General features: G+C 45.4%; 1 protein-coding gene across 4 annotated transcripts in view; it reads right to left on the bottom strand.

Moving 5' to 3' along the window:
- AGAP1 (ArfGAP with GTPase domain, ankyrin repeat and PH domain 1) overlaps window positions 1–15,993 on the bottom strand; it is a 502,402-nt gene extending 486,409 nt beyond the window's left edge. Inside the window, exons 1-2 of one of the 4 annotated variants that reach the window (XM_073577587.1) lie at window positions 14,894–15,993; window positions 14,299–14,496 (exon numbers count right to left, since the gene is read on the bottom strand). In XM_073577587.1, the coding sequence (XP_073433688.1) occupies window positions 14,299–14,461 (163 nt within the window). In that variant the 5' untranslated portion in view covers window positions 14,462–14,496; window positions 14,894–15,993. Of the gene's footprint in view, window positions 1–14,298 lie in introns of all 4 variants that reach the window. The other 3 variants (XM_073577586.1, XM_073577588.1, XM_073577589.1) reach the window with 3 other exon arrangements.
- Window positions 15,994–27,186: the final 11,193 nt, after the last annotated feature.

Raw genomic sequence — 27,186 nt, 5'->3', positions numbered from 1 at the left:
TTACCGATTATTCATATGCAAACAAAAGGATTTGAAAAAATGTCTACCTATCGGTGCTCGTTCACACCACTATTTTTGGTCCAATTGCTATCTATGAAAAAAACAAAAAAAAAAAACGGATCAATGCTATTCAGTGGAGCTGACCGAATCTGCATGAGAAATACAAAAAAAAATAATGGAAGCGCGCACTAGTTTCTTCCGTAAATCGGATGAGATTAGGCAATTCAAGTCTCTGGGAGCGCAAAAAAAAAAGCCAAAAGGATCTGTTTTCACGGATACATTGCAACTCTGTAACACAGGAAACTGTAAATGGTCTTGGAAATTGCTAGCTGCTGGAGAAAAAAAAAAAAGAGAATCGCTCCTCGTTTCTGGATGAAACTCTGAATAATTTTTTTCTATGCTCGTGTGAACCCAACCATCCAATGTTAATCACGGACAGCACCCTAATGCCATCCGAATACTGCTAAGGGCTGTTAAATAGGAAAAGGTAAAAAAAAAAAAAATTTAGTCTCATCCATGAAAAAAAAACAACAACATGACACTTAAACTATTTATACATGAATACCGTATATAAAATCTCAGTGTGGTGATGGGAGTACGTTGCTGCCAAATGTTGAAATTTAACATGCCAATCTGTTTTATCCTAGTCCACATACGCAATATATACGTTGGCAGTCTTCAGGCTCTGTTCACATATCATGTGTTGATCTTTTATATGCATTATAAGGAATGTTTGTATATTGGGGGGGGGGGAATTAAGATGTGTGGCCCAATTATATTAGCCAGGAATCGAGGAATTGTGTCCTTACGCTATTTCCCATCTACACAGGTTGAAAATCACCCAATAACCTAGTAAAATGCTGATTCATCAGTTGAGAATGTTTTTAAGCCAGTTTAAAAATTATCAGCACCAGATTACACGGTTCCCTGCTATGGTGGGTGGTCACATGACCACAACTATGTAATTTGCATTCTTCCGGACACATTCCAACTAGACGTGTCTGGCTTCACACAATACAGCCGTATTGAGAGAGGTTGCACACGTCTAGTTGGCACGTGATCGCATTTACGCAGATCGCATACTTGTAGTCACGCACTTGCTGCAGGTGGCTCCTCATAGCGTGCGTTCAGAGAGTGACTGCAGACTTAAAGGCTGGACAACCTCTTTAAAGCATATCTGTCGCTAGATTTCACACTACAAACAACATACATTATTGAATAAGATCCCCTAGTCCTGATGAGGCTTGCACTCACAAAAGGTTAATTTTTAAAACATGTCTGTAAAGCAAAACAAATGATGCAGCCATTCTGACATGGATTTTTCAAAGTAAGTCCACCAGCCTCATTAGGTCTAAAATATGTATTTTTAGTAATGTATGGATATAGTATTGTGAAATCTGATTTAGTTAAAGCAATTGCATGATGAGAACCACATGTTAAACCTATTCTTTTATTCATAAAGCAACAGTGTATCGTGGCCCTTGCAGACATTGTTAGGCCTACAGCAGGGCCGGACACTGGAGCACTGGTATAATGGCCTTGTTGGATCTAGGAGTGCTGATGAACGAGTTACCAGAGGGAAGAGGTTTATTTGTTATAGAGCGCACATACTTCCTGTGTAACGCTCTGCAGCCGGCATTGTGTAGGAGAGCATTGTACGGCAGGCTACATGGTTATACAGAATCATAGCAGCGTTCACACTCGCCACACCTGATTTTGCATTTGGCTGTAAATAATGTGCAGGTAATGACCTTGGAGAAGTTTCCTCGATATTCAGTGTAATCTTGCAGCTGCTTGTGCGGTTTGTATTCAGCGCTCTGAGAAGTTTCTTGATGTTGCTGGAGGATTTTACCTATATACATATATGTTTCCATACTGGAGTCTGCCATGGTGGTGTATGGAGCTCCGATAATGGTATGTGCACACTTTAAGGCACCATTTCTGCATCTACCGGCAGGAAAAACACAGTGTAAAATAAGCGCATTTTGACACTTTTTTTAGCAGATTTTTCCCCACTCATTAGTATGGGTGAAATCCGCAACAAAAACACTGAAAGAATTGACTCCGTGTGTATGAGATGTCAGGATTCTCAATCACTTAAGTGTACAAGGTTAACACAAAGACACAAACACGTGGGCCATGCACACAGTGAACAAGTCTGTATGACAGTGTTCACACCACCAAAAGACTGAAACACAGAAAAACACTGTAAGGCTATGTGCACACGCTGTGGTTTTTGCTGCAGTTACGCTGCGGTTTTGGCCGCAGTAGTTCTGCAGACAGTGTACAGTAGCTTGTTATCCTATGGGATTTACAATCTGCTGTGCACATGCTGCGGATTTTTAACTGCAGAAAAGCTGCAGTTTTGAATCCGCAGAAAGAAATTACATGTCAATTCTGTCTGCGGATTCTGCTGCGGTTTGCCATCTCCTCCATTGTAGAGATGATAAACCGCAGGGAAAACCGCAGGGCAATCCGCAGGTCATTTTACCTGCGGTTCCGCAGATAAAAAATCTGCAGACCAATCCGCAGTGTGTGCACATAGCCTACGGCCTGTTTCACACTTCAGTTTTTTGATGTCAGCTGAAATCTGCCAAGGATTAAAAAAACGGATCCGTTTCAGCCACCAATGACTGAAATTTAAAGCAATAGCACTCTGGAAAAGTAGAGAAAGAGAGAGAGAAAGAAAGACAAAGAAAAAGAAAGAGAGGGGGAGAGAGAGGAAACGGATCCGTCGCCCATAGGCGTCCATTATAACGCATGGCGAACAGCGACGGATCCGTTGCTATCCGCTATTTTAACGCACACAAAAACGTTTTATTGTCCGTCCACCCAGACAGCGGACGCCAAAATTGTGACGGAGCCGACAAAAAACGGATGCAACGGATAACCATCCGTCAAAATCTGCCGCTAATGCAAGTCAATGGGAAAAAACGGATCCGCCAAAAAAAAATAAATGGCGGATCCGTTTTTTTTTTGCAAAACAGCGGATTTTGACTGACATCAAACAACTGAAGTGTGAAACAGGCCTAAAACAAACGTATAAAAATTCTCTGTTGTAAAAAAGTAACAGTAAACAGCAAGTGCTAAGAAAAAGATGACAACAAAACAGGGTATTTGGTTGACACATTTTTTCAAAAAAATGTATACTAAGCCGCTCTACCAAACATCAAGGTATACCCACATCAGAGCAGTCCCTAACTGATGTATTTAAAAATCTGATCATGTGTTTAGTACCTGCATGAGCCGGATTCAGGTGGGTAGTGTCCGATGTGGACACGCTATGGAAGACGGCTTATAAGTGCATGGCCCATAAGCGTGTCCACATCGGACATTACCCACCTGAATTCGGCTCATGCAGGTACTAAACACATGATCAGATTTTTAAATACATCAGTTAGGGACTGCTCTGATGTGGGTATACCTTGATGTTTGGTAGAGCGGTTTAGTATGCATTTTTTGCAAAAAAAATATATCAACCAAATACCCTGTTTTGTTACTACTAGCACTTGCTGTTTACTGTTACTTTTTCACAACAGAGAATTTTTATAAGTTTGTTTTACTATGTTTTTCTGTGTTAGGCTAAGTGCACACGTACCGGAACTCTCGCGGAAATTACCGCGAGAATTCCGGAATTCCAGTCCGTGGGAAAATCGCATTTTAAATTCCCGCGATTTTCCCGCGGAAAAACTAGCATTTTGCAAGCGTAATTAGCTTGCAAAATGCTAGCGTTTTCCAAGCGATCTGTAGCATCGCTTGGAGAACTGATTGACAGGTTGGTCACACTCATCAAACACAGTGTTTGACTAGTGTGACCAACTTTTTACTACTGAGGCCGCCTATGCAGCATCAGTAGTAAAAGATAGAATGTAAAAAAAAAATAAAAAACGGTGTTATTCTCACCCTCGACTTCCCGCGCATCCGTTCCCAGTAATCCTTTGCGAAAATGCCCGCGATGACGTCATCGCGAGCATTTTCGCGAAGGACTACTGGGACCGGGAGCGTGGAGAGAAGCGGGAAGGCTGCGCGGGACGTCGGAGGGTGAGAATAACAATATTTTTTATTTTAAATTCTATTTTTTACAGGGATATAGTACCCAAAGCCCGGAGGACAGTCTCCTCTCCTCCGGACCGTGGGTATCATCCGCAATTGTTCTGCTTACTTTCTGCATGTTGTGCACAGCCACATGCGGGAAGTAAGCGGAACAATGCATTCCTATGGGTGCGGGATCGCCGCGATTCCGCAAATTAATGAGCATGCTGCGGTTTTTACCGCGAAGCGATTCCGCCGCGGTAGAAACCGCAGCATTAGCACAGCATTGCGGAATCCCATAGGAATGCATGGGATGCTTATTTTTCGCGGCAAAATCGCGCGGTTAAAACCGCCGCGGAAACGCGAAAAAAACGCCACGTGTGAACTCAGCCTTAAGGTTAACACAATGCAGATCTTAAAGGAGGTTTTCCACTTTCAGAGAACCCCTGCCCACAGGCGCAGTTTAAAAAAAAAAAAAAAAAGGCTTTATTCACGCTCCCTGGGTCCGTCACTGAGTCTCCACCACTGCTTCCCATGTCAGTTATTGTTTATGGTGCCGATGTCAGGTCAATAGCTCTGCAGTCAGTGAGTTTAAGGCTGAGAGCAGACGGACTTTTTGGCCCTGCGGATTTTTCCACACAGAATGGAAGAAATCCGCAGGTCAAATGACCTGCATTTTTCCTGCGGATTTCTTCCATTTTTCCTGCGGTTTTCTTGCGGTTTTTGTGCGGTTTTCCCCCTGCGGATTTGGTGACAGGGGAGATGGAAAACCGCACAAAAGAAGTAACATGCTGCGGATTTTGTACCACAGGAAAACTGCGCGGAAAAATCCGCAGCGTCTGCACAGCGTTTTTTTTTTTTACATTGATTTTAAAGCTACTGTACATCACAATGCGGATATGCAACGTTTCTGCGCGGTAAAATCCGCTGCAGAACCGCTGCAAATCTGCATCGTGTGCACACAGCCTAGTTCTGGCTGGGTTGATGGCAGGTGCCGCTGACTTCACTGGTGTTGACATGACATCAGCACTGCAGACAATAACAGACACAAAGAACAGCAGGGGAGACTCAGCGCTGGACCTGGGGAGAGTGATAATGCGCAATATGATCACACATATTACACATCACTGTATGAAAAAAATGCAGTTGGCAAAACCAGCTTATGGCCTCAATCACACATTTGTGTTTAAATACATACATGAGAAATTGGTACCAGTGTCACCAGTTTTTTGGATCAGTGTTGCCCTCAGTGCTTTGGATCAGCGTGCCCTCAGTGTTTTGGATCAGCGTGCCCTCAGTGTTTTGGATCAGCGTGCCCTCAGTGTTTTGGATCAGCGTGCCCTCAGTGTTTTGGATCAGCGTGCCCTCAGTGTTTTGGATCAGTGTGTCCTCAGTGTTTTGGATCAGTGTGCTCTCAGTGTTTTGGGTCAGTGTGCCCTCAGTGTTTTGGATCAGCGTGCTCTCAGTGTTTTGGGTCAGTGTGCCCTCAGTGTTTTGGATCAGCGTGCTCTCAGTGTTTTGGATCAGCGTGCTCTCAGTGTTTTGGGTCAGTGTGTCCTCAGTGTTTTGGATCAGTGTGCTCTCAGTGTTTTGGGTCAGTGTGCCCTCAGTGTTTTGGGTCAGTGTGCCCTCAGTGTTTTGGATCAGCGTGCCCTCAGTGTTTTGGATCAGCGTGCTCTCAGTGTTTTGGGTCAGTGTGTCCTCAGTGTTTTGGATCAGTGTGCTCTCAGTGTTTTGGGTCAGTGTGCCCTCAGTGTTTTGGGTCAGTGTGCCCTCAGTGTTTTGGATCAGCGTGCCCTCAGTGTTTTGGATCAGCGTGCCCTCAGTGTTTTGGGTCAGTGTGCTCTCAGTGTTTTGGGTCAGTGTGTCCTCAGTGTTTTGGGTCAGTGTGCCCTCAGTGTTTTGGGTCAGTGTGCCCTCAGTGTTTTGCGTCAGTGTGTGCTTAGTGTTTTGGATCAGTGTGCTCTGTGTGTTTTGGGTCAGTGTGCTCTCAGTGTTTTGGGTCAGTGTGTCCTCAGTGTTTTGGGTCAGTGTGTCATCAGTGTTTTGGGTCAGTGTGTCATCAGTGTTTTGGGTCAGCAAGTCATCAGGGTTTGGTCTTTATGTCCGCTTTTACCATCAGTATTTTTCACGGATGGATCAAGAAAATACAAAGCTTTTCCTATCTTTTGCAATGTTAATCACAGACAGCACATGGACTGTACGCTGATGCCATCAGTGTGCGGTCCGTGATTTTAAAGGACCCATAGATTGCATTGGCCATTGTTATCTGCGATACCGGAAAAAAATGGACATGTGAATAGCACCATAGATTATAATTGGTACGTCTTGCATCCATGAAAAAAAAACAAAAAACGGATACAACAAGTATGTGTGAAGGAGGCCTTAGATCAGGTTCAGATGAGAATATGAAAATTTGTACATTTTTCATACAGAAAAATGGTTCATCTCTACTCCATCCAGCTGTATTTGTTTTTACTTTCGACATCCATTTTTATACTGTATATCAACAGTTTAAAAAAAAAGTTACAAGCCCAAATATAAATCCTCTATTACTACTGACAATGTATGGGGGATCTGGAAGATTTTTGTGCACTGATAGACTTGAATAGGCGAGTCACTTCCGTAATACGGAAAAGAATAGTGCAGGATAAATGCAGGATAAAACTTTTTTTTTTTTTTACATGACTCTCATCTGAAGTTTGAAGTGCCACCCGCAACGCACAAGATGCATGTATAATATCCTCGATTGAATGAACCCTGAAGAACTTAGCCACAAATATGTCTCCAGAGGAGACCATCAACCTGAGAGGGGTTGTCAGGCCTCAAACTTTTGCTGTCTGTTTCAGCTGTACTTTACCATTCACACAAGAGTAAAAAAAAAAAAATTGCTCAGAACTTCATCAAGAAAATTCTGACGATTTTTTCTCTCTCCGTGCGCAGTCTATATACAATCCTTTTTTTTTTTTTTTTACAGCAGCAGATATTAATCATTTATAAGATCATTTACAATTTCCTATGTTACAAAACTGCACTGAAACAGTAAAAAACTTTTGCTATTCTGTGGCTGCACATATCACCCGATTCTTTTCACGCACCCAAAAACTTGAATGAGTGAGTCTCATCCGATTTATGGAAGAAACTAGTGCATGCGGCTTTTTTTTTTTTCACATGCAGATTCAGATTCGGTCACAAATAAAATCATCTCATCTGCACGACCCCATTGGATAACACTGATCCGAGTACATTCCGTGTTTTTTTTCACAGACAGCACTTGGACCAAAAATATGGTCGTGTGAACGAGTCCTAATAAGAGTTTGTTCACATTGAGTCTTTTATTGCTGAGCTCTCGGGGCTGAAATTTTAGAGCGTTTCCACTTAGTTTTTGGAGCCAAAACTAAGCCAAAAGACTCAAAGCCTCTTAATGAATCAAAAGAGTTGGATGAGTGGTGAGTGCACCTCACCATCAATATTACTCCAGTCCCTGCTGGAGTAAGACTCGGGGTGTAGTGAACGCTACCGCTCATCATGAATTTCACAAGTGGCAGGTATCACGTCCTCGCCGCGGAGCTGAGTGAAAACAGCGTGACAACGCCAAGAGTCATAGTTTTAGCATGGCTGCCAGTTGCGCCAAAATTATGCGAATTTAAAAAGATTTTTTACATGGAAATACTAATGTAAAAGCTTTGATGAACTGGACTCTATGTGTGAACATTCTCCTAACACGGAGCTGCCGCTCTACAATGTGACTTGCTATTCTTTAGTGAGACCCCTTTTTGTCATGCAGTTGCTGCTGCAGAGGGAAACGGTGCGCACACGACTGCAGGTGACAGTCAATGCCATTAATAGTTCTGTTCAGGAATATTCACTCGGAGTCAATGCAGGAAACCTAAGGCTATGTGCACACATAGATTTTGGTCCTGCGGATTTTTCCGCGCGGATTTGTAAAAATCTGCAGGTAAAATCTCAGGTCAAAAGACCTGCGGTTTACCTGCGGATTAGGCTGCGGTTTAGCCCTGCGGTTTCACACCTCTACAATGGAGAAGGTGTGAAACCGCAGATGAAATCCGCACAGAGAATTGACATACTGTGGATTGTAACCCGCCGAAAAATCCACAGCATGTGCACAGCTTTTTTGGTTTTACCAATGCAAACAATGGTACTGTACAACGCAGCAGAAACTGCTGCGGACCCGCAGGGAAAGAAACGCTGCGAATCCGCAGCAGAATCCGCACCGTGTGCACATAGCCTAAGCCATCGACCACCGCTTGATACACTTGTACGACTTCTGGAGCACTCGGACACAAAAACCAACTGAAAATTGCTGACTCAAGACGAGAAAACTGCCTCCTAATCTCATTTTCTACATTCCGCTGACAGTCTAAAAAGCCAAAAACAATAATATCCAACTAATGTGTAAGAACAAGGCTGCAGACGAGCGGCACTATAGACAGCGCGTTAGATGATTCAGTATACGTCCAGTAATCCGATAGCACACGGCCATCCATTATCCACTAGAGATCCATACACTAAATGTCAGATCTGATCAGAGACGGCAAAAGAAGTTTTATCGGATCAGTCAAAAAGCTCACAAATCACATTTTGGGCCTTGCGGGTGACTCGCTTCACCTTTGAGTGAATGTTTTCTCACCACCATCGAGGCCAAGATTTAGGCTGTGTGCACACGATGCAGATTTGCAGCGGTTCCGCAGCGGATTTTACCGCGCAGAAACGTTGCATTTCTGCATTGTGATGTACAGTAGCCTTAAAATAAATGTAAAAAGAAAAACGCTGTGCAGACGCTGCAGATTTTTCCACGCGGTTTTCCCACGGTACAAAAACCGCAGCATGTTACTTCTTTTGTGCGGTTTTCCATCTCCCCTGTCACCAAATCCGCAGTGGAAAACCGCACAAAAAACGCAGGAAAACCGCATGAAAAATGGAAGAAATCCGCAGGAAAAATGCAGGTAATTTGACCTGCGGATTTCTTCCATTCTGCGCTGAAAAATCCGCAGGGCCAAAAAGTCCGTCTGCACTCAGCCTTACTGTGCAGATACAGATACCAGGTGTTCTTCCTCTGATGTCTGAATGGAAACCATGACAGCAGTGGAGTATTCGGTCGTGATACCCAATTAAGTGTCACATGAGGCACAAGGCAACACAGAGTACACGTCAGGTGTCTGGCGTGGAACTAGACCTGCAATATGGTTAAAGGGATTGTCTACTACCGGACAATCAATTCAGGACCCTAAATAAAACCAGTGTAGCCGCTCATCAGCTGCAGCCTTCACCATTTCAGTAGCCATCCACCCTGCACCTGACACAACGTCATGTCACACTCCGGGAACAGCGGCAACATCATCACTGCAGCGGCCAGAAATACTCACTTGCGGAGCTGGCAGTCTTCTGTTAGTGACCGCCACAGGGGACTACACATCCGCCACCTATTTATTTGAATAGGGGGCAGATGTGCAGTACCCAGCTGCAGCCACCATGAGAAGACGGCCAGCTCCGCAAGTGAGTATTTCTGGCCAGCAGCTCAGGTAACAACTGATCGGCGGGGATGCCGGGTGTTGGACCCCGACCGATCAAACATTCATGACTATCCTAAGGATATTTCATCAATGCTCAAGTAGTGCACAGCCTCTTTAAGCTGGGTTCAGACAGTCTAAAAATGTCCGTTTTGCATCTAGAATTTGTTTTTTATAGTCTGCTTCCCCATCAGAATTCATCCAGATGTCAGTTTTATATTTCTATATGGTGTCCACTTCATACAACAAAAATTAAAAATATACGGTACATTTTGTCAAAAATAATAACTGCAATGGATCTGTAAAAAACCCATGATATAGGGATGGTAACATGGATGTGATGCTTTTTTTATGCAACCGGCTTATGATGGGAGTGTGTAATCTGCAAAGCAGATCAAAGTAGCACATGCTGGGATCTTTTAACACACAGGACATCAGGCCACGTGCGGTCTCTGAACGGGTTTACAAACAGACAACACACTGACACTTAATATGTAGTCTGAACGAGCCCTTATACCAGAATTGTGAAGATCAGGATGGGTTCCATGAGCTAATCTTCAATGAATTCACAAGTAGACAAATCTATAATCTGCCCGATTGGCACTGCTGAGAAGACTGAATGTAGAGGAGGGATGGTCCAGAGTGTGAAACCCTCCTTCATCACTACATAAGATAATTATTCATGGGGAAACTTGTACATTGTAAAAATAAATATCAATGGACAAAATGTCATCACAGGAGGCCAGACAGGTACTGCGATTTATATTACATTCTTGCATCAAATACATTTTCGGAAGCAGATCCACTACGTGTGAATTTACCCTCCCACCTTATTGAGACGGCCATATATTCAGTCAACGTGCCTCAACCAGACAACACAAAGATTGAGGTTGGTCTATGCGCCAGTGCACACGAGCGATTTTGCACACGTACGATCGAGCATGCACTAGTTTTACAAGACCAGGAGAGTGCATGTAACAGACAACTCCGGCACGCATCGCAACGCAGACAATAACGCGGAGCTGCACGTGGATTCACAAGATCACATGGCAGCCGTACTTTACAATCTATTTTACCTCCGAGCCAACAGCATAATATATACCTCTCTGGCAGTTGGCTCAGGTCAGCAGGACGCCTCGCCTTGTGCATTATGTGCCACAGATTTCACTTCATTCATGTGTAAGCGTGCACATAAAATAATTTTGCTTATAAATATCCACTAAACATAGACAAAGGAATAATTAAGAGAAACCTATAAATTCCAAGGATGAAGTCAGATGGTTGTCTAAATCGAACAGGAATTGGAACGCAGTGCACGGACTGGCCGGCGGCTGCCCCGACCCGAGTGTGACAGCTGCACAGAAATACATGAAGCAGTCAAAGGTGGCCATACACTTTACAGTGTATTTCGATGTGCTAATTTCAGTCCATGAACAAACCATAACAAGCCCCACAGGCTGATCATTGGGAATGAGCACTCCTGCAGGGATGAGTGTTAGTTGAAAGCATTAATAAGTGAGTAATCGGCTCTTTTTGATGCTGCCAATTATAGTAGATGGCTGGCCAAACATGGCTAACACTCTGGCCAGGATATTGACACCTTTTGCTCCAAGCCACAGAGTTTAGACACTTACCCACCATTCCACGCGCTAACTCACAGGTGAAATGCTTCTTAAAGGGAATCTGTCACCCCATTTTTGGCCTATAAGCTGCCGGCACCGTCATCAGGGACCCGGGGGTCCGGTCCGATGCCTCCCATCTTCATGCGATTACGTCCTCTTCCTTACTTCTGCTGTGGCTCCTGCGCAGGCGTACTTTATCTGTCCTGTTGAGAGCAGAGTACTGCAGTGTGCAGGCGCCGAACCTCTCTGACCTTTCCCGGCGCACTGCAGTACTTTACTCTGCTCTCACCACGGCAGATAAAGTACGCCTGCGCAGGAGCCATGGCAGAAGTAAAGGTACTGTCACACTTAGTGATGTACCAGCGATCCCGACCAGCGATATGACGCGGTCAGTATCGCTGGTACATCGCTAAGTGGTTGCTAGTGAGCTGCCACACAGGCAGATCTCACTAGCGACATCGCTGGGGACGGGGGTCGCTACTTACCTGTCACACCAGGCGATCCTGCGTCCTCCCGCCCGCCTCCATGCTCGTTGCTCGCCTCTCCACAGGAAGCGCCGCAGGAAGCAGACGACGAGAAACGGTCCAGGACGTTCTCGCGCGATCAGCGATAACCAGCGGGGGAGCCGGTCGTAGGTAAGTATCAGACATAGCGATATCGCTAGCAATTTCGCTATAACGTCACAAGTTATAGCGATATGGCTAGCGATATCGCTTAGTGTGACAGGCCCTTAAGGAGGAGGATGTGATAGCTAGAAGATGGGAGGCGCCAGACCGGACCGCGACAACCACCGCGCCCCCCAGTGAGTATAATCTAACTTGTTTTTCTTTTCTTTCAGGTTACATCAGGGGCTTATCTACAGCATTCTGCAACATATAGGCCAAAAATGGGGTGACTGATTCCCTTTAAGTGTGCTTATAAATCACATGTAAACAGAAGATCTGCTGCCGAGAACAACGATATTCTATGAGAACAGGACGATCTATTAGAGCGCAGTCAGACTGCTGTATAAATCGGACTGAGATCGAACCGCGATGCACAGACTGGCCGGTGGCTCTCCCGACCCGAGTGTGACCACTTCATGTATTTCTATGCAGCCATCATAATCAGATGGGGAGAGCTGCGGCCTGTCCGATATGATGTTGAACATATGAAAAACAACACCACGGTCCACTGAATGCCATAGACTATATCAGAAAGAAAGAACTATATAAATATTACAATATATGAAGAAGGAATCCCAAACCATCGCATTTAAAAACAGTTGTGAAAACAAAAGTTTGTGCCTTTCATTTTTTTTCATGCTGCATTTATAAAGAAAAAATATTGTGATAATACAAGACACCATTAAGAAACATACAGAGGAAAAAAAAAAAAAAAAGAACGTCACTGGTGCAACGTAGGCCTCAGACCAAATTCAACAGTCATAAAACATGATGATAACTGGATGGGCCACTGGTCTCCTCATCAAAACTGAACATTCCATGATCTGGAGATGTTGGTCCTTGTTCGGATTGCGTCTCACTGGCTCCAAATTTGGCTTAGGCTGGATTCATACATCCGAGTGTCACGGTCCGAGAACCGACTGCAGAGCATGGAGCAGCTGTGGGTCTCCCGGCCTGAACGATTCCACGTCACATATGCCTACAAGGCTGCTGAATTCAGGTCCGGAGACCCACAGCCGGTCAGTAAATCACGGTCCGGGATAAACGGATGTGTGAATGCGGCCTAATGGTCAATAGCAGGGGCCTTATGCCCAACACACTACAGGCCACGGACACATGTATCCCACTCATGAAAGGCTGCACCATACACTGTACACCAATACAGAGCGATATGAGTATACAGTGCTCATAGCGTATACTTTTTTTTATACCTTTTTATAGAATAGTATAGACAATCACATTATTCTATAGTTCTTCGGCACCCCCAAAATCACAAACGATACTCTTTTGGACTTCATAGGATAAAAGGATCCTTATTGATATGTTTAGAGCGTATACTGGAAGCGTCTCCCAGAGGTAAACCAAGATGTGGCGGCACAGTGGCTCAGTGGTTAGCGCTGGAGTCCTGGGTTCAAATCCCACCAAGGACAACATCTGCAAGGAGTGTGTATGTTCTCCACGTGTTTGCGTGGGTTTCCTCCCACACTCCAAAGACATACTGGTAGGGAATTTAGAATGTGAGCCCCATCGGGGACAGCGATGATAATGTGTGCAAACTGTAAATTGCTGCAGAATATCTTGGCGCTATATAAAGATTATTATTACTTCCTAAATGTTTTAGGCCTCGCCAGGTATACTTTCAGACATGATCTCCCATGATATATGGGATACATTGGGTAGAGAGAGACCCAACTGCACGCCGAACTGGATAGTTGCCTAAGCTACCGTATGACGCCTAAAGAATATATGCCGGGCAGGAGAGTATGCATGGGGGTCCACTTTAACCCTGGAAAGCAGATATTAGCCAATTTAAACCTCAAATGAAAATGATGTGCCATACAAAAAAGTACGCGTGTGAAGCAAAACGCATGTTGAACGAGAGAGAGAATACATCAGAGAGTTTGTTCTAATATATTCAAGACCATGCACAGAATAATGGGCGTTCATAGCAAATATTTACAGCAATCTGCATTCCTCCGCTCCCACGGATGCGCACAAAGCATTGTGCTCACTTCATACTTTTTATGGAATTGTTCTTTTAACAATGAGCAAATGGAGCAGTGTAGAAAGCCCAAGGGACGCAAGCATATCCCAGCCCCCATGTGCACACGCACCAGCCCAATCCATACAATATCCTGCAAATAAAATATTTACAATAATAATATACTGCAGAAAAACACATGATATTTATAATACATAAATGTAGCAATATACACTTCATATAAATACAGGTTTCTCCAGAGAGAATGGGTCATCAGACAAGGGGTGAAGAATCATATGTTGCATGATATTGCAGTGACAGCATTGATTGGGTTAATACTGGGAGTACAGAGTAATTAACATTGTGTATAGGAAAAAATAACCAAGTAAGATCTAGAATTCTTACTTCGAACCACAAAGAACGCACACATCACATTATAGGAAGGTGTTCACACACCCTACACTTACCTTCTATGGCTATGACATGCTCTCGGATTTGGTTCTGCAGCGCAGGTTCATCAAGTCGCTCCAAGAGTTCATATATTGAGTAGATATTGGGGTGCACAGATTCAAATCGCTGGATTTCAGCCCGAATGGCGGCCGAGTTGGCCAGCTGCTGCTGGTAGTTCATCTTTCCAAGGCTGAGGAGGGCCTCACATATCCAGCCTGGGGGTGCAATGTAATATATGTAGGGTAGATATCAAGCAGAGTGCCAGAGGGCAATGATCAGGAGGGGAGAGGGGTTAGAAGGGACCAGTAAATGCAATTATAAAAGCATACAGGGATAATGCCTAATATCCTATATACTGGCAGAAAAATCAGGACATTGAAACTGGAGATGTGAAGATCTTGAATGTGTTTTCATTAGGAACACAAAAGTCCTGTGAATGGATGTGACAGCTGAGGTATACAGGACACATGCTATATACACAGTAAGGTCATATGAGGGGCATGGCTGCAATATGACAGACATCTAATCATCTGTTACAGTACAATACAGACAGATCTGGAAGGTCTAATCCAAGGCAGTTCTGCTAAAGTGATGCACATGGATAGCAATTACCTGATAGAGGTCAGTGGTGAAGATGTGGTCCAGGAGAGCTCAACTAGTACTGCAAGATGACAGTATACAGGGAAGGGGGCAAGAAAAGAGAATATGAATGAGAGGAGGACCTGTCTTATGGATGGCACAGTGAGTGTTGGGAAAAGAGATGAATATTTATTGGGGAGGCCACCAGATGAATGGCAACAGGGAGGGCAAGCAGAGTGGAGAGGGGTCATCTGATGGAGACCACCAAAGAGGAGTGGTAGGAGGAAGAACAGGAGTCACTGATGGAATCGGGTAAGCTGGGGTGTTCAAAGAGGAAGAGAAGGGTAGTAATTGGCTTAGGGAACGTTGGGTGTATGGGGGTGATCCAGTGGAATGTTGGCTGTATGGGGGCGATCTGATGGAACGTTGGTTGTATGGGGGTGATCTGATGGAACGATGAATGTATTGGGGTGATCGGGTAGATCCCTAGGTAATGGAAGTGATCTAATAGAACGTTGGTTGTATGAGGGTGATCCAGTGGAACGTTGGGTGTATGGGGGTGATCTGATGGAACGTTGGGTGTATGGGGGTGATCTGATGGAACGTTGGCTGTAGGGAGCTTGATCGGATGGAACGATGAATGTATAGGGGTGATCGGGTAGATCCCTAGGTAATGGAAGTGATCTAATAGAACGTTGGTTGTATGAGGGTGATCCGCTGGATGTGATCCGATGGAAGGCAGGGTGTACTAAGGAAAAGCAAGGGCAGCAGCCGGCAGGAGGAAGCAGTCTCGATCTCTCAGCTCTCCATGCTGTAGTAGGCACAGCCTGCCGGTCACCGGGCGCGGACTGTCTCCGGTGAGTGACGGAGCTTCCAGGACCGTTTCCCCGGCTGTGTCTTTCTATTCCCTGCAAGACGGCGTCCCGATCCTGCTGTGTTTTCCTCTCTTCCTCCGTGAGTCTCTTCCCTTGGCTTCTCCTCCTCCTCTCAGCCTCTCCTTCCTGTCTCCTCCCCCACACTCGGAGGGTCTCCTGCAGCACTGACACTGGAGCAGGCACTCCGCAGACACTCAGTGTCCAAGGCTGCCTCCACCTACAGACTCATGTATTCTGGACCGCGGGATCTTCACACTATAGGACCCCCTGATGTATGGACCAGGGAGTGGATCAACACTCACATGCTAAAAGCTGGATTCAAGGGATTTTCAATAATTGTCTTGTAAGAGATATTAATTGCACTTGCTACAAAAGTGTAATGGGGAGAGGGGATGGAGTATGAGATCTGAGCCCGGACAGACTACAGACATCAGCCGGCTCCATCCCAAGTTACCTTAAGCAAAAAAAATTAACATAAAAAAAACCACGGCTGCGATATTTACTCCAGGAAAATGGTGACCCCCCCAAATATATATACACGGCTCAAAAAAATAAAGGGAACACTTAAACAACAGAATATAGCTCCAAGTAAATCAAACTTCTGTGAAATCAAACTGTCCACTTAGGAAGCAACACTGATTGACAATCAATTTCGCATGCTGTTGTGCAATTGGCAATTATCAAGACACCCTCAATAAAGGAGTGGTTCTGCAGGTGGGGACCACATCTCAGTACCAATGCTTTCTGGCTGATGTTTTGGTCACTTTTGAATTTTGGTTGTGCTTTCAAGACTTGTGGTAGCATGAGACGGATTCTACAACCCACACAAATGGCTCTGGTAGTGCAGCTCATCCAGGATGGCACATCAATGCGAGCTGTGGCAAGAAGGATTGCTGTGTCTGTCAGCGTAGTGTCCAGAGGCTGGAGGTGCTACCAGGAGACAGGCCAGTACACCAGGAGACGTGGAGGGGGCCATAGGAGGGCAACAACCCAGCAGCAAGACTACTACTCAGCCTTTGTGCAAGGAGGAACAGGAGGAGCACTGCCAGAGCCCTGCAAAATGACCTCCATCAGGCCACAAATGTGCACGTGTCTGCACAAACTGTTAAAAACTGACTCCATGAGGATGACCTGAGTGCCCGACGTCCACAGATGGGGGTTGTGCTCACACCCCAACACTGTGCAGGACGCTTGGCATTTGCCACAGAACAACAGGATTGGCAAACTCGCCACTGGCGCCCTGTGCTCTTCACAGATGAAAGCAGGCTCACACTGAGCACATGTGACAGAGTCTGGAGACGCCATGGAGAGCGATCTGTTACCTACAGCATCCTTCAGCATGATCGGTTTGGCAGTGGGTCAGTAATGGTGTGGGGTGGCATTTCTTTGGAGGGCCGCACGGTGTTGGGCTGTGAGCACAACCCCCATCTGTGGACGTCAGGCACTCAGACCATCCTCATGAAGTCGGTTTCTAACCGTTTGTGCAGACACATGCACATTTGTCGCCTGCTGGAGGTCATTTTGACAGTGTTCCTCCTTGCACAAAGGCTGAGGTAGCGGTCCCGCTGCTGGGTTGTTCCTCTCTTATGGCCCCCTCCACATCTCCTGGTGTACTGGCCTGTCTCCTGGTAGCGCCTCTGGACACTACGCTGACAGATATGGTAAACCTTCTTACCACAGCTCGCATTGATGTGCCATCCTGGATGAGCTGCACTACCTGAGCCACTTGTGTGGGTTGTAGAGTCCGTCTCATGCTACCACGAGTGTGAAAGCACAACCAATATTCAAAAGTGACCAAAACATCAGCCAGAAAGCATTGCTACTGAGATGTGGTCTGTGGTCCCCACCTGCAGAACCACTCCTTTTTGGAGTTGATGAAATCCACCTTGTGGTTGTTGTTTAATCTTTATTTTCAGTTTTGAGGTAATGATATGCTCGTGCTCCAGGGCGGCCTTCATGTGGTGCTCTGATTAGGTATTCATCTGTATGGCTTTTGGAAGGTTACTTGTGCACAGTCCTGCCGACAGGTTCCCTTTAATGTGACGTCTCTAAGCTTTTGACTGCACACATCCAACTGTTCACTGTTTCAGGACTTTTTGCACAAGTTGCTGTTTTTTTAAGGCTGGGTTTAGATTAGCATTCAGGGGCTTTGAGGAATGCTGCATACTTCCTTAATGAAGCTCTGCCTACTTCCGCATACTTCTGCATGCGTCCTGCATACCTATCTTTAACATTGGGTACGCAAGACATGCGTATGTATGCAGATGCGTCATTTTGACGTGCCCGACGTCCGCACAAAACACAACTTGTTGCGTTCCCGTGCGGTCTGCGGGTGCATCAAAACAACACATCCGCATGTCTTGCGTACCCAATGTTTCAAGAATTGTCATGCCCACTATACGTGCACCGATGCCTGCGGCTCATCCGCAGAGACGGACATGCGACGCGTCTTTCCAGACCGCAGCATGTCAACTTATGTAGCTGCGTAAATTATCCATTCACTATCATTAGATGCCGTAAAACCGCATTATCTTTCTAGTATCATGCGTATTAAGTGCGGAAACGCAGCCTACTACGCATGTGTACTAATTTAAATAATGATGAATCACAGGAAGTGGAGGAAATCACCTCCTTTTTAATAAATAACTTTACAAAAAAAAATTGGTGGGGGTCCCCTATATTTGATAACCAGCCAGAGTAAAGCAGACTACTGGGACTGGTATTTCAGGCTGGTAAAGATCCAATATCCATGAACCTTACCAGCCCGATAAAACCAGGCCGCAGCAGTCTGCTTACCTTGGATAGTTAGCAAAAATAGTGAGATCACCTCCCAAAAAAATAGCGTGGGGTCCCCCGATTTTTGTTAATCAGCCAAGCATAAAGCAGACAGCAGCGGTCTGGTATTCTCAGGCTGGTGAGGCCCATGGATTTTGGCATTCACCAGCCTAAGTTTAGCAGCCCGCAGCTGCCCCACAACTGGAACATTCAAAGATGCCCCAATTGTGGCACTTTACCCGGCTCTTCCCACTTGCCCTGTAACTGTGGCAAGTGGGGTAATATTTGTGGGGTCGATATCACCTTTGTATTGTCAGGTGACATCAAGCCCACGACTTAGTAATGTCTATGACACCTATCCATTACTAATCCAATAGTTATATGGTAAATAAAGACACAGCCAGAATAAAGTCATTTAATTGAAATAATCACACAGACTCCTTTAATAGATCTTAATTAAACCATACTTACTGCATCGCCTAATTCCACCGAAACCCTCGATCTCCTGGAAGAGAAATAAAATAAAAAAGCAACAGTATACCATACCTGTCCGCGGAGAAGGTATATATCCTGTCCCACGAGTCCATCTCTGCTACATCTGGATGCCTTTGGCTGAACGGTGGCATTATGCCACTATCCAGCCTGACATCCTGACACAGCGGAGCTTTAAGCTGATGACTGCTGATAACTGGAGATAACTCGGTCACCGGCAGTCCCATGCACTGCAGTTCTCGTGGTCAGCTGATCGTGAGAACTTGACTAGTAACAGGAGATAACCCCGTCCCCGGTGGTCACGTGCATGGCAGTTCTCTGGTCAGCTCAGCTCATTGCAAGGACTGCAGTGTGCACGAACTTCCGGCTGAAACAAGGAAAAACATTATTTAAATTAGTACCCATGCGTAGTAAGCTGCGTACGCATGTGACTAAGAAGATAATGCGGCTTTACCTCATCTAATGATAATGAATGGGTAATTTATGCAGCAGAGACTGAGTGTCTCCGCTACATAAATTGACATGCTGTGGTTTGGAAAGACGCGGCCGCATGTGCGTCTCCACAGGGAAGCATAGTGGAGATGGGATTTCATAAAATCCCATCCACTGTGCTGTAACATCTGGATGCTACGGTTTTAACACTGTGGAGGTACGGAGCGTCCAACCCGCAGCGTTTACTGACCGTGGGAACATACCCTTACAAGTAGCTTAATGGCAAAACTCCCAACAGGTGTTTGATCCATGAATCATCCAATACATTTCAGGGTTCAATTATAATTGGTATTAAACAAGTTGTCCTCATCATGCTGTTCACATTTTGACATCCTGAGACCAAGACGACACCTAAAAAATTGATCAGCAGTATGTCGCCATTGCGAAGCTACAGGGAGGATATTCTCAGACGGAAGTGGCGACTGAGCTTAGAATGTCATCAGTAGGTTGCAAAAGAGACTGGAAGAGTCACAGAAAGGCAGAGAAGTGGACGTCCTCTGCCACATCCCACACTGATGACCGCTTCATTGTGAACAATGCCCTTTGGAACCGGATGATGAATGCCACACAACTCCAGGTACATTTAATTGAGGCGAGAGGCACCCAAGTGTCACGTCAGACAATGTGAAACCATTTACATCAGCGTGGTTTGTGTGCTAGACGACCTGCAAGGGTACCTGACCACATCACCAGGCACAGGCATCTTCTACGCTGAACGAGGGAGCAGGGGGCCTCAGTGCTGTTCACTGATGAAAGGCGATTCACACTGAGCAGAAATGATGGCCTCCAATGATGTTGGAGACGTCAAGGAGAGTGTTATGCATCAGCCGCTGTTGTCCCCAGATGAGCCTTTGGTGGTGGCGGCGTTACAGTTGGGGCAGATGTGTCTATTTAATCGAGAACTGCCCTATACGTTGTTAATGGTACAGTGACCAGCCCCTGTGGTGCCCCTGAGGCTCAGTCGCCACAGAGGTACTGCACCTTCTCCTAAGGTGTAGTGCCCCACCATCCAGGTTAGGTGGGAACTCCTTTCCATGCTCCAACACTCTCACCCCACACAACAGGGTAGTTCTGCACAACCACATTGCGGCTCAGTGCTTAGAGAGTAGCAGAGTACCTCTGGTGGTTCCCTGCTTGGAACACTGGATGTGCTGGGAGGTGGGTGGAGTTGAGAGATATAAAAGATTGGGAAAGTGTAGGATTACAAGTCAGTCTGACAGAAGGTCAGTCGGGAAGGAAGCCACTCTGGAGGAGTGGGGATCCCTGGAAGGAGGGATAGAGGAAGGAGTGTTGCAGCTTGCTCAGTGATCTGAGCCAGCTGGCACGGGAAAGGAAAAGGAGAAAGACGTAGAACTGCAACCTAAGCTTCCATAAGAGAGAGAAAGATCAGTACGGAACAAAGGAGTAAGGAGAACAGAGAGGACGTGGGTTGGAAGAGGAACCCTGCCTATAGGTTCTCAGCGCAAGGCCGGGGCCCGGTCCCCGAGGTTGTATGGACACTTATGGTTCTGCAGCAGACACCGGTGGAGTAGTTGGCTGTAAATGCACTACTCCCATCTAAGACTTGGGGCACAACAGCAACTGATTAGAGAGCCAGAGCTCAGGAGAAGGGAGTCCCCAAAGCAGGCTACAGCTGTCTGCCATACGAGTAGAGTTCTTGGGAACATATGACAAGAGGAACTCCAGGGTACCACGGTACTGGAGATCTTCACACTTTAAGGCGCAATAGAGTCGTTCAGGAAAGGTACATGTTGGCGGAGTGTTGGAAAGGAGCTTTCCATCTGGCCTGGAGGTTGGCTGAGTCTCTGACCCGGAGGCCACGGCCCAGAGGCAGGCACCCTTGTGTACCGCAGACTGTGAGTAAAGCCTTGGAACTGCAAGCCTCGGTGTCCTCCATTCATTCTTGCGCCAACCCGCTCAGCACCGCTACATCTGGGTACCATCCTTTACACTGCCTGCGCCTTTCCACAACCATTACAACTATACTGCCCTGGGACCTCAGCCCTGCCTGTGGAGGGCTATACCATCACTGCTGCACCATACCATCTGTCCCACAGGATCTGTCTGCAGCGTCGGCTTAACACCTCCCTTGCCGAGCACCACAGGTGGCGTCACAAACTATTACATTACAAACTTCCACTGATTTACTTGGGTGCCCAGGGCCACGGATCGGGTAACCGCTGCTGTGACACATTCCCCTGACAACGGCCTGGTACCGAGTACCTTACAGCCCTTGAGGGCGACCCACCCCTACTACTTGAATAACATTCCAGTCATTGTGCCTCTGCATGAGTAACACAGGCCTAATTTCATCTTCATAGACGACAATGCTCCAGCTCATCATATCATTAGGGAACGGCTGCTGTAGACCGGGGTATCTCAAATGGAGAGGCCTGTACTTTCTCCAGACTTGAATCCCATACTAAACCTATGGGATCAGCTGAGTTGCTGTTCACCAATTGTGAACAGCATGAGACGTTATTGTCAGGCTGTAGTTGATGCTGGAGAAACCATTTTAATTTCACCTGCTAGAAAAACAAATAAAAAAGGGGACTAAACTGATGAAGATCGTTGAGGAAATTCAGTCTGTTTTTCTCATATGTAAAAAAAAAAAAAAAATGACATTTGAATGAGCCTTAAAGGGGTCTTCCGTGAACAAAGTTAATTTGAATCAACGTTAATAATAGTAATAATAATTTCCACAATTGGTTTTGTTTAAAAAAAATGTTCCTGTGCTGAGATAATCTTATAAATGTGCCCCCGCTGTGTACTGTGTAATGGCTGTGTCTGACTGTGCAGGGACATGGTCTGATCACACCACAACTCCTGGGCAGGGGAGGAAGCAAAATTATTACTGATTTTATCTATTGCAATCGATGAAACTTCAGCTAAATTTACATGTATTGACGCAGATTTAATAGAGACTAAATCTTGATTTAGCAGTATAATATTTATAAAATGTGTGAACTGAGCCATAAACCCTACATTGTATTCTAGGTCCATAAAAGCAAACGCCAGAATAACAGAAACCAGATGATGGGAATTTCACTGAACTGAGATATTATCAATTTAGATAATATTATCTAGGAAAGCTAGTTATGGCATGCAGATGTTATCCAAAACAGGGAAATTACCACAAACAGTGAGTAAGCCTTACCTCATCATGCTGATAGTCTGCGTATAGCAGCCCAAGTCCTGGATAGCCTATAGCAGGAAAATCACCTGTAAAGCTGATCAGGTAGAGTTTATCAAAAATGGCAATTACAGTTTCACAACCATTCTCTGCAATTTTTATCTGCAAATCATATTCATATAAAGAATAGCGTTAAATCAAATGACAATGTTATTTCTTGACATTATTTCTCTTAAAGGGGTTGTTCACTACTAAGACAACCCCTTCTTCATCGAAATGTTTGGCCCCGATTAAATAAAAAAACTATACTCCCCTCCTGTGCCAACGCTGTTCCAGCAGTGTAAGCAATCGCAGTCCCAGGGCTATTGTGCGGTTGCTGGGACATATGAACCTGGCGCTCAATCGGCGCTGGCGTCACTATCCCCGCATTCTGACAAATCGAACAAGAGGAAGTCCGGGCTGCAGCTGATCCCTCACTTCCTCTTCATGTTCAATTTGACAGGAGGCAGGGACTGTGACGTCGGATCTGTTGTCCGACAGGGTCACGTGTCACAACACGGGAGACGGGAGAGTGAATGCCGTCAGTGTGGGAACGGTGCCAGCACGGGAGGTGAGTATAGGCTTTTTTATTTTATCAGGGCCAAGCGTAGGGTAGGAGAAGTTGTCCAAGTAGTCGACAACTTCTTTAAGGTTCATTCAGACATCAGCATATTCCATGTACAAGAAAAACAAACCAGTTTTTCTGATCAGACTTTGATCAGATTGTGGTCGGAGTGTCATCAGTTTTTCTCATACGCTGAGACTAGCGATGAGGAAATGTGCTCGGATAACGTGTTATCTGATCATGCTCGGTTGTTATCCCGAGTATCTTGGGCGTGCTCGAATATGTTCGGGTCCCCGAGGCAGGGCCGGCTCCAGGTTTTTGTGGGCCCCGGGCGAAAGTGTCTCAGTGGGCCCTTTAACACGTACCACAGTTCATGATGCACAGATACGGCAAAGAAATATAGGTATAGTGCAGTGCCAAAGATATCACTTACTTCTTACATTACATGAGTGATCTCTATTGTAAATTCTACAATAGCTCAGAAACCAGCAAGTCCTCGCAGAGCACAGAGCGTACCCTAGTGGGGATTCAAAAGTTTTCATTTAAGACCGGACAGTATAGAACTCCATACAGTATTCTGGGCATCACATAGTCTTCCATACAGTTTATTGGGCCCCATATATTGCTTTATACAGAATAATGAGCCTCATATAATGCTCCATACAGAATAATGAGCCTCATATAATGCTTCATACAGAATAATGAGCCTCATATAATGCTCCATACAATATAATAAGCCCCAAATATTGCTTCATAAAGAATAATGAGCCTCAGATAATGCTCCACACAATCTAATAAGCCCCAAATATTGCTTCATAATGAATAATGAGCCTCAGATAATGCTCCATACAGAATAATGAGCCCCACATATTGCTCTATACAGAATAAGCCCTATATAATGCTTCATACAATATAATGAGCACCATATATTGCTCCATACAGTATAATGAGCCCCATGTATTGCTTCATACAGTATAATGAGCCCCATATATTGCTTCATACAGAAAAAGGGTCCGCATATAATGCTCCTTACATAAAAATGGGCATCATATAATGCTCTATACAGAATAATGGGCCCCATACAATGCTCCATACAGAACTCCATACAGCAAATGGGCCTCATATAATGATCCATACAGAATGGAAACCATATAATGTTCCATACAGAATAACGGGCCCAATATCATGATTCATACAGAATAATGGGCCAATATAATGATCCATATAGAATAATGAGCCCCCATATAATGATCAATACAGAATAATGGGCCCCATATAATGCTCCATACAGAATAATGGACACCATGTAATGCTCAAAACAGGATAATGGGCCCCATATAATGCTCCAAACAGGATAATGGGCCCCATATAATGCTCCATACAGGATAATGGGCCCCATATAATGCTCCACACAGGACAATGGACCCCATATAATGCTCCACACAGGACAATGGACCCCATATAATGCTCCACACAGGATAATGGGCCCCATATAATGCTCCAAACAGGATAATGGGCCCCATATAATGCTACATACAGGATCATGGGCCCCATATAATGCTCCAGACAGGATAATGGGCCCCATATAATGCTCCAAACAAGATAATGGGCCACATATAATGCTCCATACATATAGAATAGGCCCCATATAATGCCCTATAGAGAATAATGGGCTCATCTCCCCCGCTGGGCTCATTTCCCCCCCTCTCATCTCCCCCGCTGGGTTCATTTCCCCCCCTCACTGGGCTCATTCCCCCCCCCTCACTCTCCTCTCCCCCGCTGGGCTCATCTCCCCCCCTCACTCTCATCTCCCCCCCCCTCACTCTCATCTCCCCCGCTGGGCTCATTTCCCCCCCTCACTCTCATCTCCCCCACCTCACTCTCCTCTCCCCCGGGGGGCTGCGCTCATTCTCCCCCCGGCCGCTCATTCTCAACGCCGCTCACCTGAGTCCAGGCGCTGGTAACTTTTTCCTGTGAGTGCGCGCGGTCACGTGGTACCGCTCATTAAGGTCATGAATATGGGTGCCACGCCTATGGGAGAGGAGTGGTGTCCATATTCATGACCTTAATGAGTGGTAACATGTGGACCGCGCGCTCTCTCATAGTGGTGAGTATGATGTTTGGCGGAGGGTGGGGGACCGACCACAGACTTATAAATAAAAAAATAAATAAACTTGTTCAGGTGCGAGTGGGCCCCCCGTCTCGCCAGGGCCCCGGCACTTGCCCGGGTACGCCGGCCCTACCCCGAGGCTGCATGAGCCTCAACACATTCAGTGATTGCCTGTTTGTTAGGCACTTTCTCTCATCACTAGTGGAGACAAACAAAAATAATTCTCCACCTTCTTCTTTCTGACAGTTTGTCAAAATTGGAAGGAAATTGAGGACTGATTTTTTTTTTCATGGAACCATAAACACTCGGATCAGAATTGGACATGCCTTCAAAATTTTCCACAAATTGGTTGAAGGGAAAAATTGGACATGTGCACAGCCCCACAGAATATCATAAGTACAAGTGTTAATTGTGAAAATCATGGCTAGCACTTGTATGAGAAAATCGGGTGTGTGCGCAAGCCCTTATAGAAGCACATCAGCAGGGAAAAGTCGTTAGCATGATCCTGGTGGTAGACATGACAATGAATGTCGACATGAATTTCAATTAGTCTATGAACATGTTAATTCTTGTAATTAGAAATTAGCATGAGGCCTTATTCAGAGGGACGTAAAGCAGCCGCATTATTGTGTCCATTTTACCGGCAGGGCAGGTTCTGGCCTGATTGTAAGTCCGTGATCTGAGCTAATAGCATCATAGATCCCTGTGCTGCTGTTAGTTTCAGTCATTTGAGGATTAGAAACAGACCTCCTATCACTTCCATGTGAAAATGGCCTAAAGCTCTGTTCACAATTTTGTTTAGAGGCTCTGCAGCAGTATTCTTGCATTTCAAAATACTGAAACTTTCACAGATTACCGTACTTAAAAATCCAGCACAGGTCTCATTGCTCCATCATAAAGGGAGTTAATTCCAAAAATTGCTGAGCGCACTTGGTCACAGACTACACCTTATGGACCGAAAACAGCTTTTCTGCAACATCATAACCGTGCTGCGGACTTGAAAATCTGTAACATGCACATATTTTCACTTAGATTTTCCTCTGTTACGAGCGCATGGTGTTTAACGAAACTCATTTGCATGTATTGTAATGTAAATTTCTATGGATATGCAGTGCTGAATTTGTAGTGCAAGTCCACAGCTATTCTGCAAGATCTGGAACCAGCCTAAGGATATAATATGCAGAATAGTAGGTAAAGGCTGATCTTCACGATCAGTGGTGCCAGAGAGATGTTCAGACAGTAGGGTATCCTCACCAAATGAAGAAAAAAATGCCTCCAGCCTCCAATAAGGATCAGGACCAGTCACTAATGCCAAGCCAGGGAAAAGATACTGGAGCAGCAACTAATGACAAACTGGTCTGACAGGCAGCAGACACATCAGCAGCTAGTACCTGCAGCAGCCATCAGTTAGTTAGCAGAGGTGTCAAGTGGGCGTCATCCCTGTTACATGATTGGACCAGTTGACTTGTCAAAAACATGGGATCCACCTCCAACTAAGTTCCTTAGGCCTGTATCATACATCCGTTTTTTAGACGTCCGTCAAAATCCGCCGTTTTGCAAAAAAAAAAGGATCCGCCATTTTTTTTTGGCGGATCCGTTTTTTTCCCCATAGACTTGCATTAGTGGCTAAAGCGGATCCGTCCAAAAAACGGATCCGTTAGCATCCGTTTGTGGCAAAACGGATCCGTTTTTTCACACTTTGGCGGACGCCAAAAACCGAATGTGTGAAACAGGCCTTAGACTAAGTTCACACGAGCGTATAAAAAATAGTCTGAGTTTCACCCCGAAAAAATGGTCGTTTTTCATCTTCGTATTCAATCTGCTTTATGCATCAGCGGTTATTAA

This window comes from Dendrobates tinctorius, unplaced genomic scaffold (genome assembly GCF_039654945.1).
Source record: "Dendrobates tinctorius isolate UK_male_01 unplaced genomic scaffold, ASM3965494v1 ptg000056l, whole genome shotgun sequence".
In the NCBI taxonomy this organism is placed as follows: Eukaryota; Metazoa; Chordata; class Amphibia; order Anura; family Dendrobatidae; genus Dendrobates; species Dendrobates tinctorius.
This window is presented reverse-complemented; position numbering and strand designations above follow the sequence as displayed.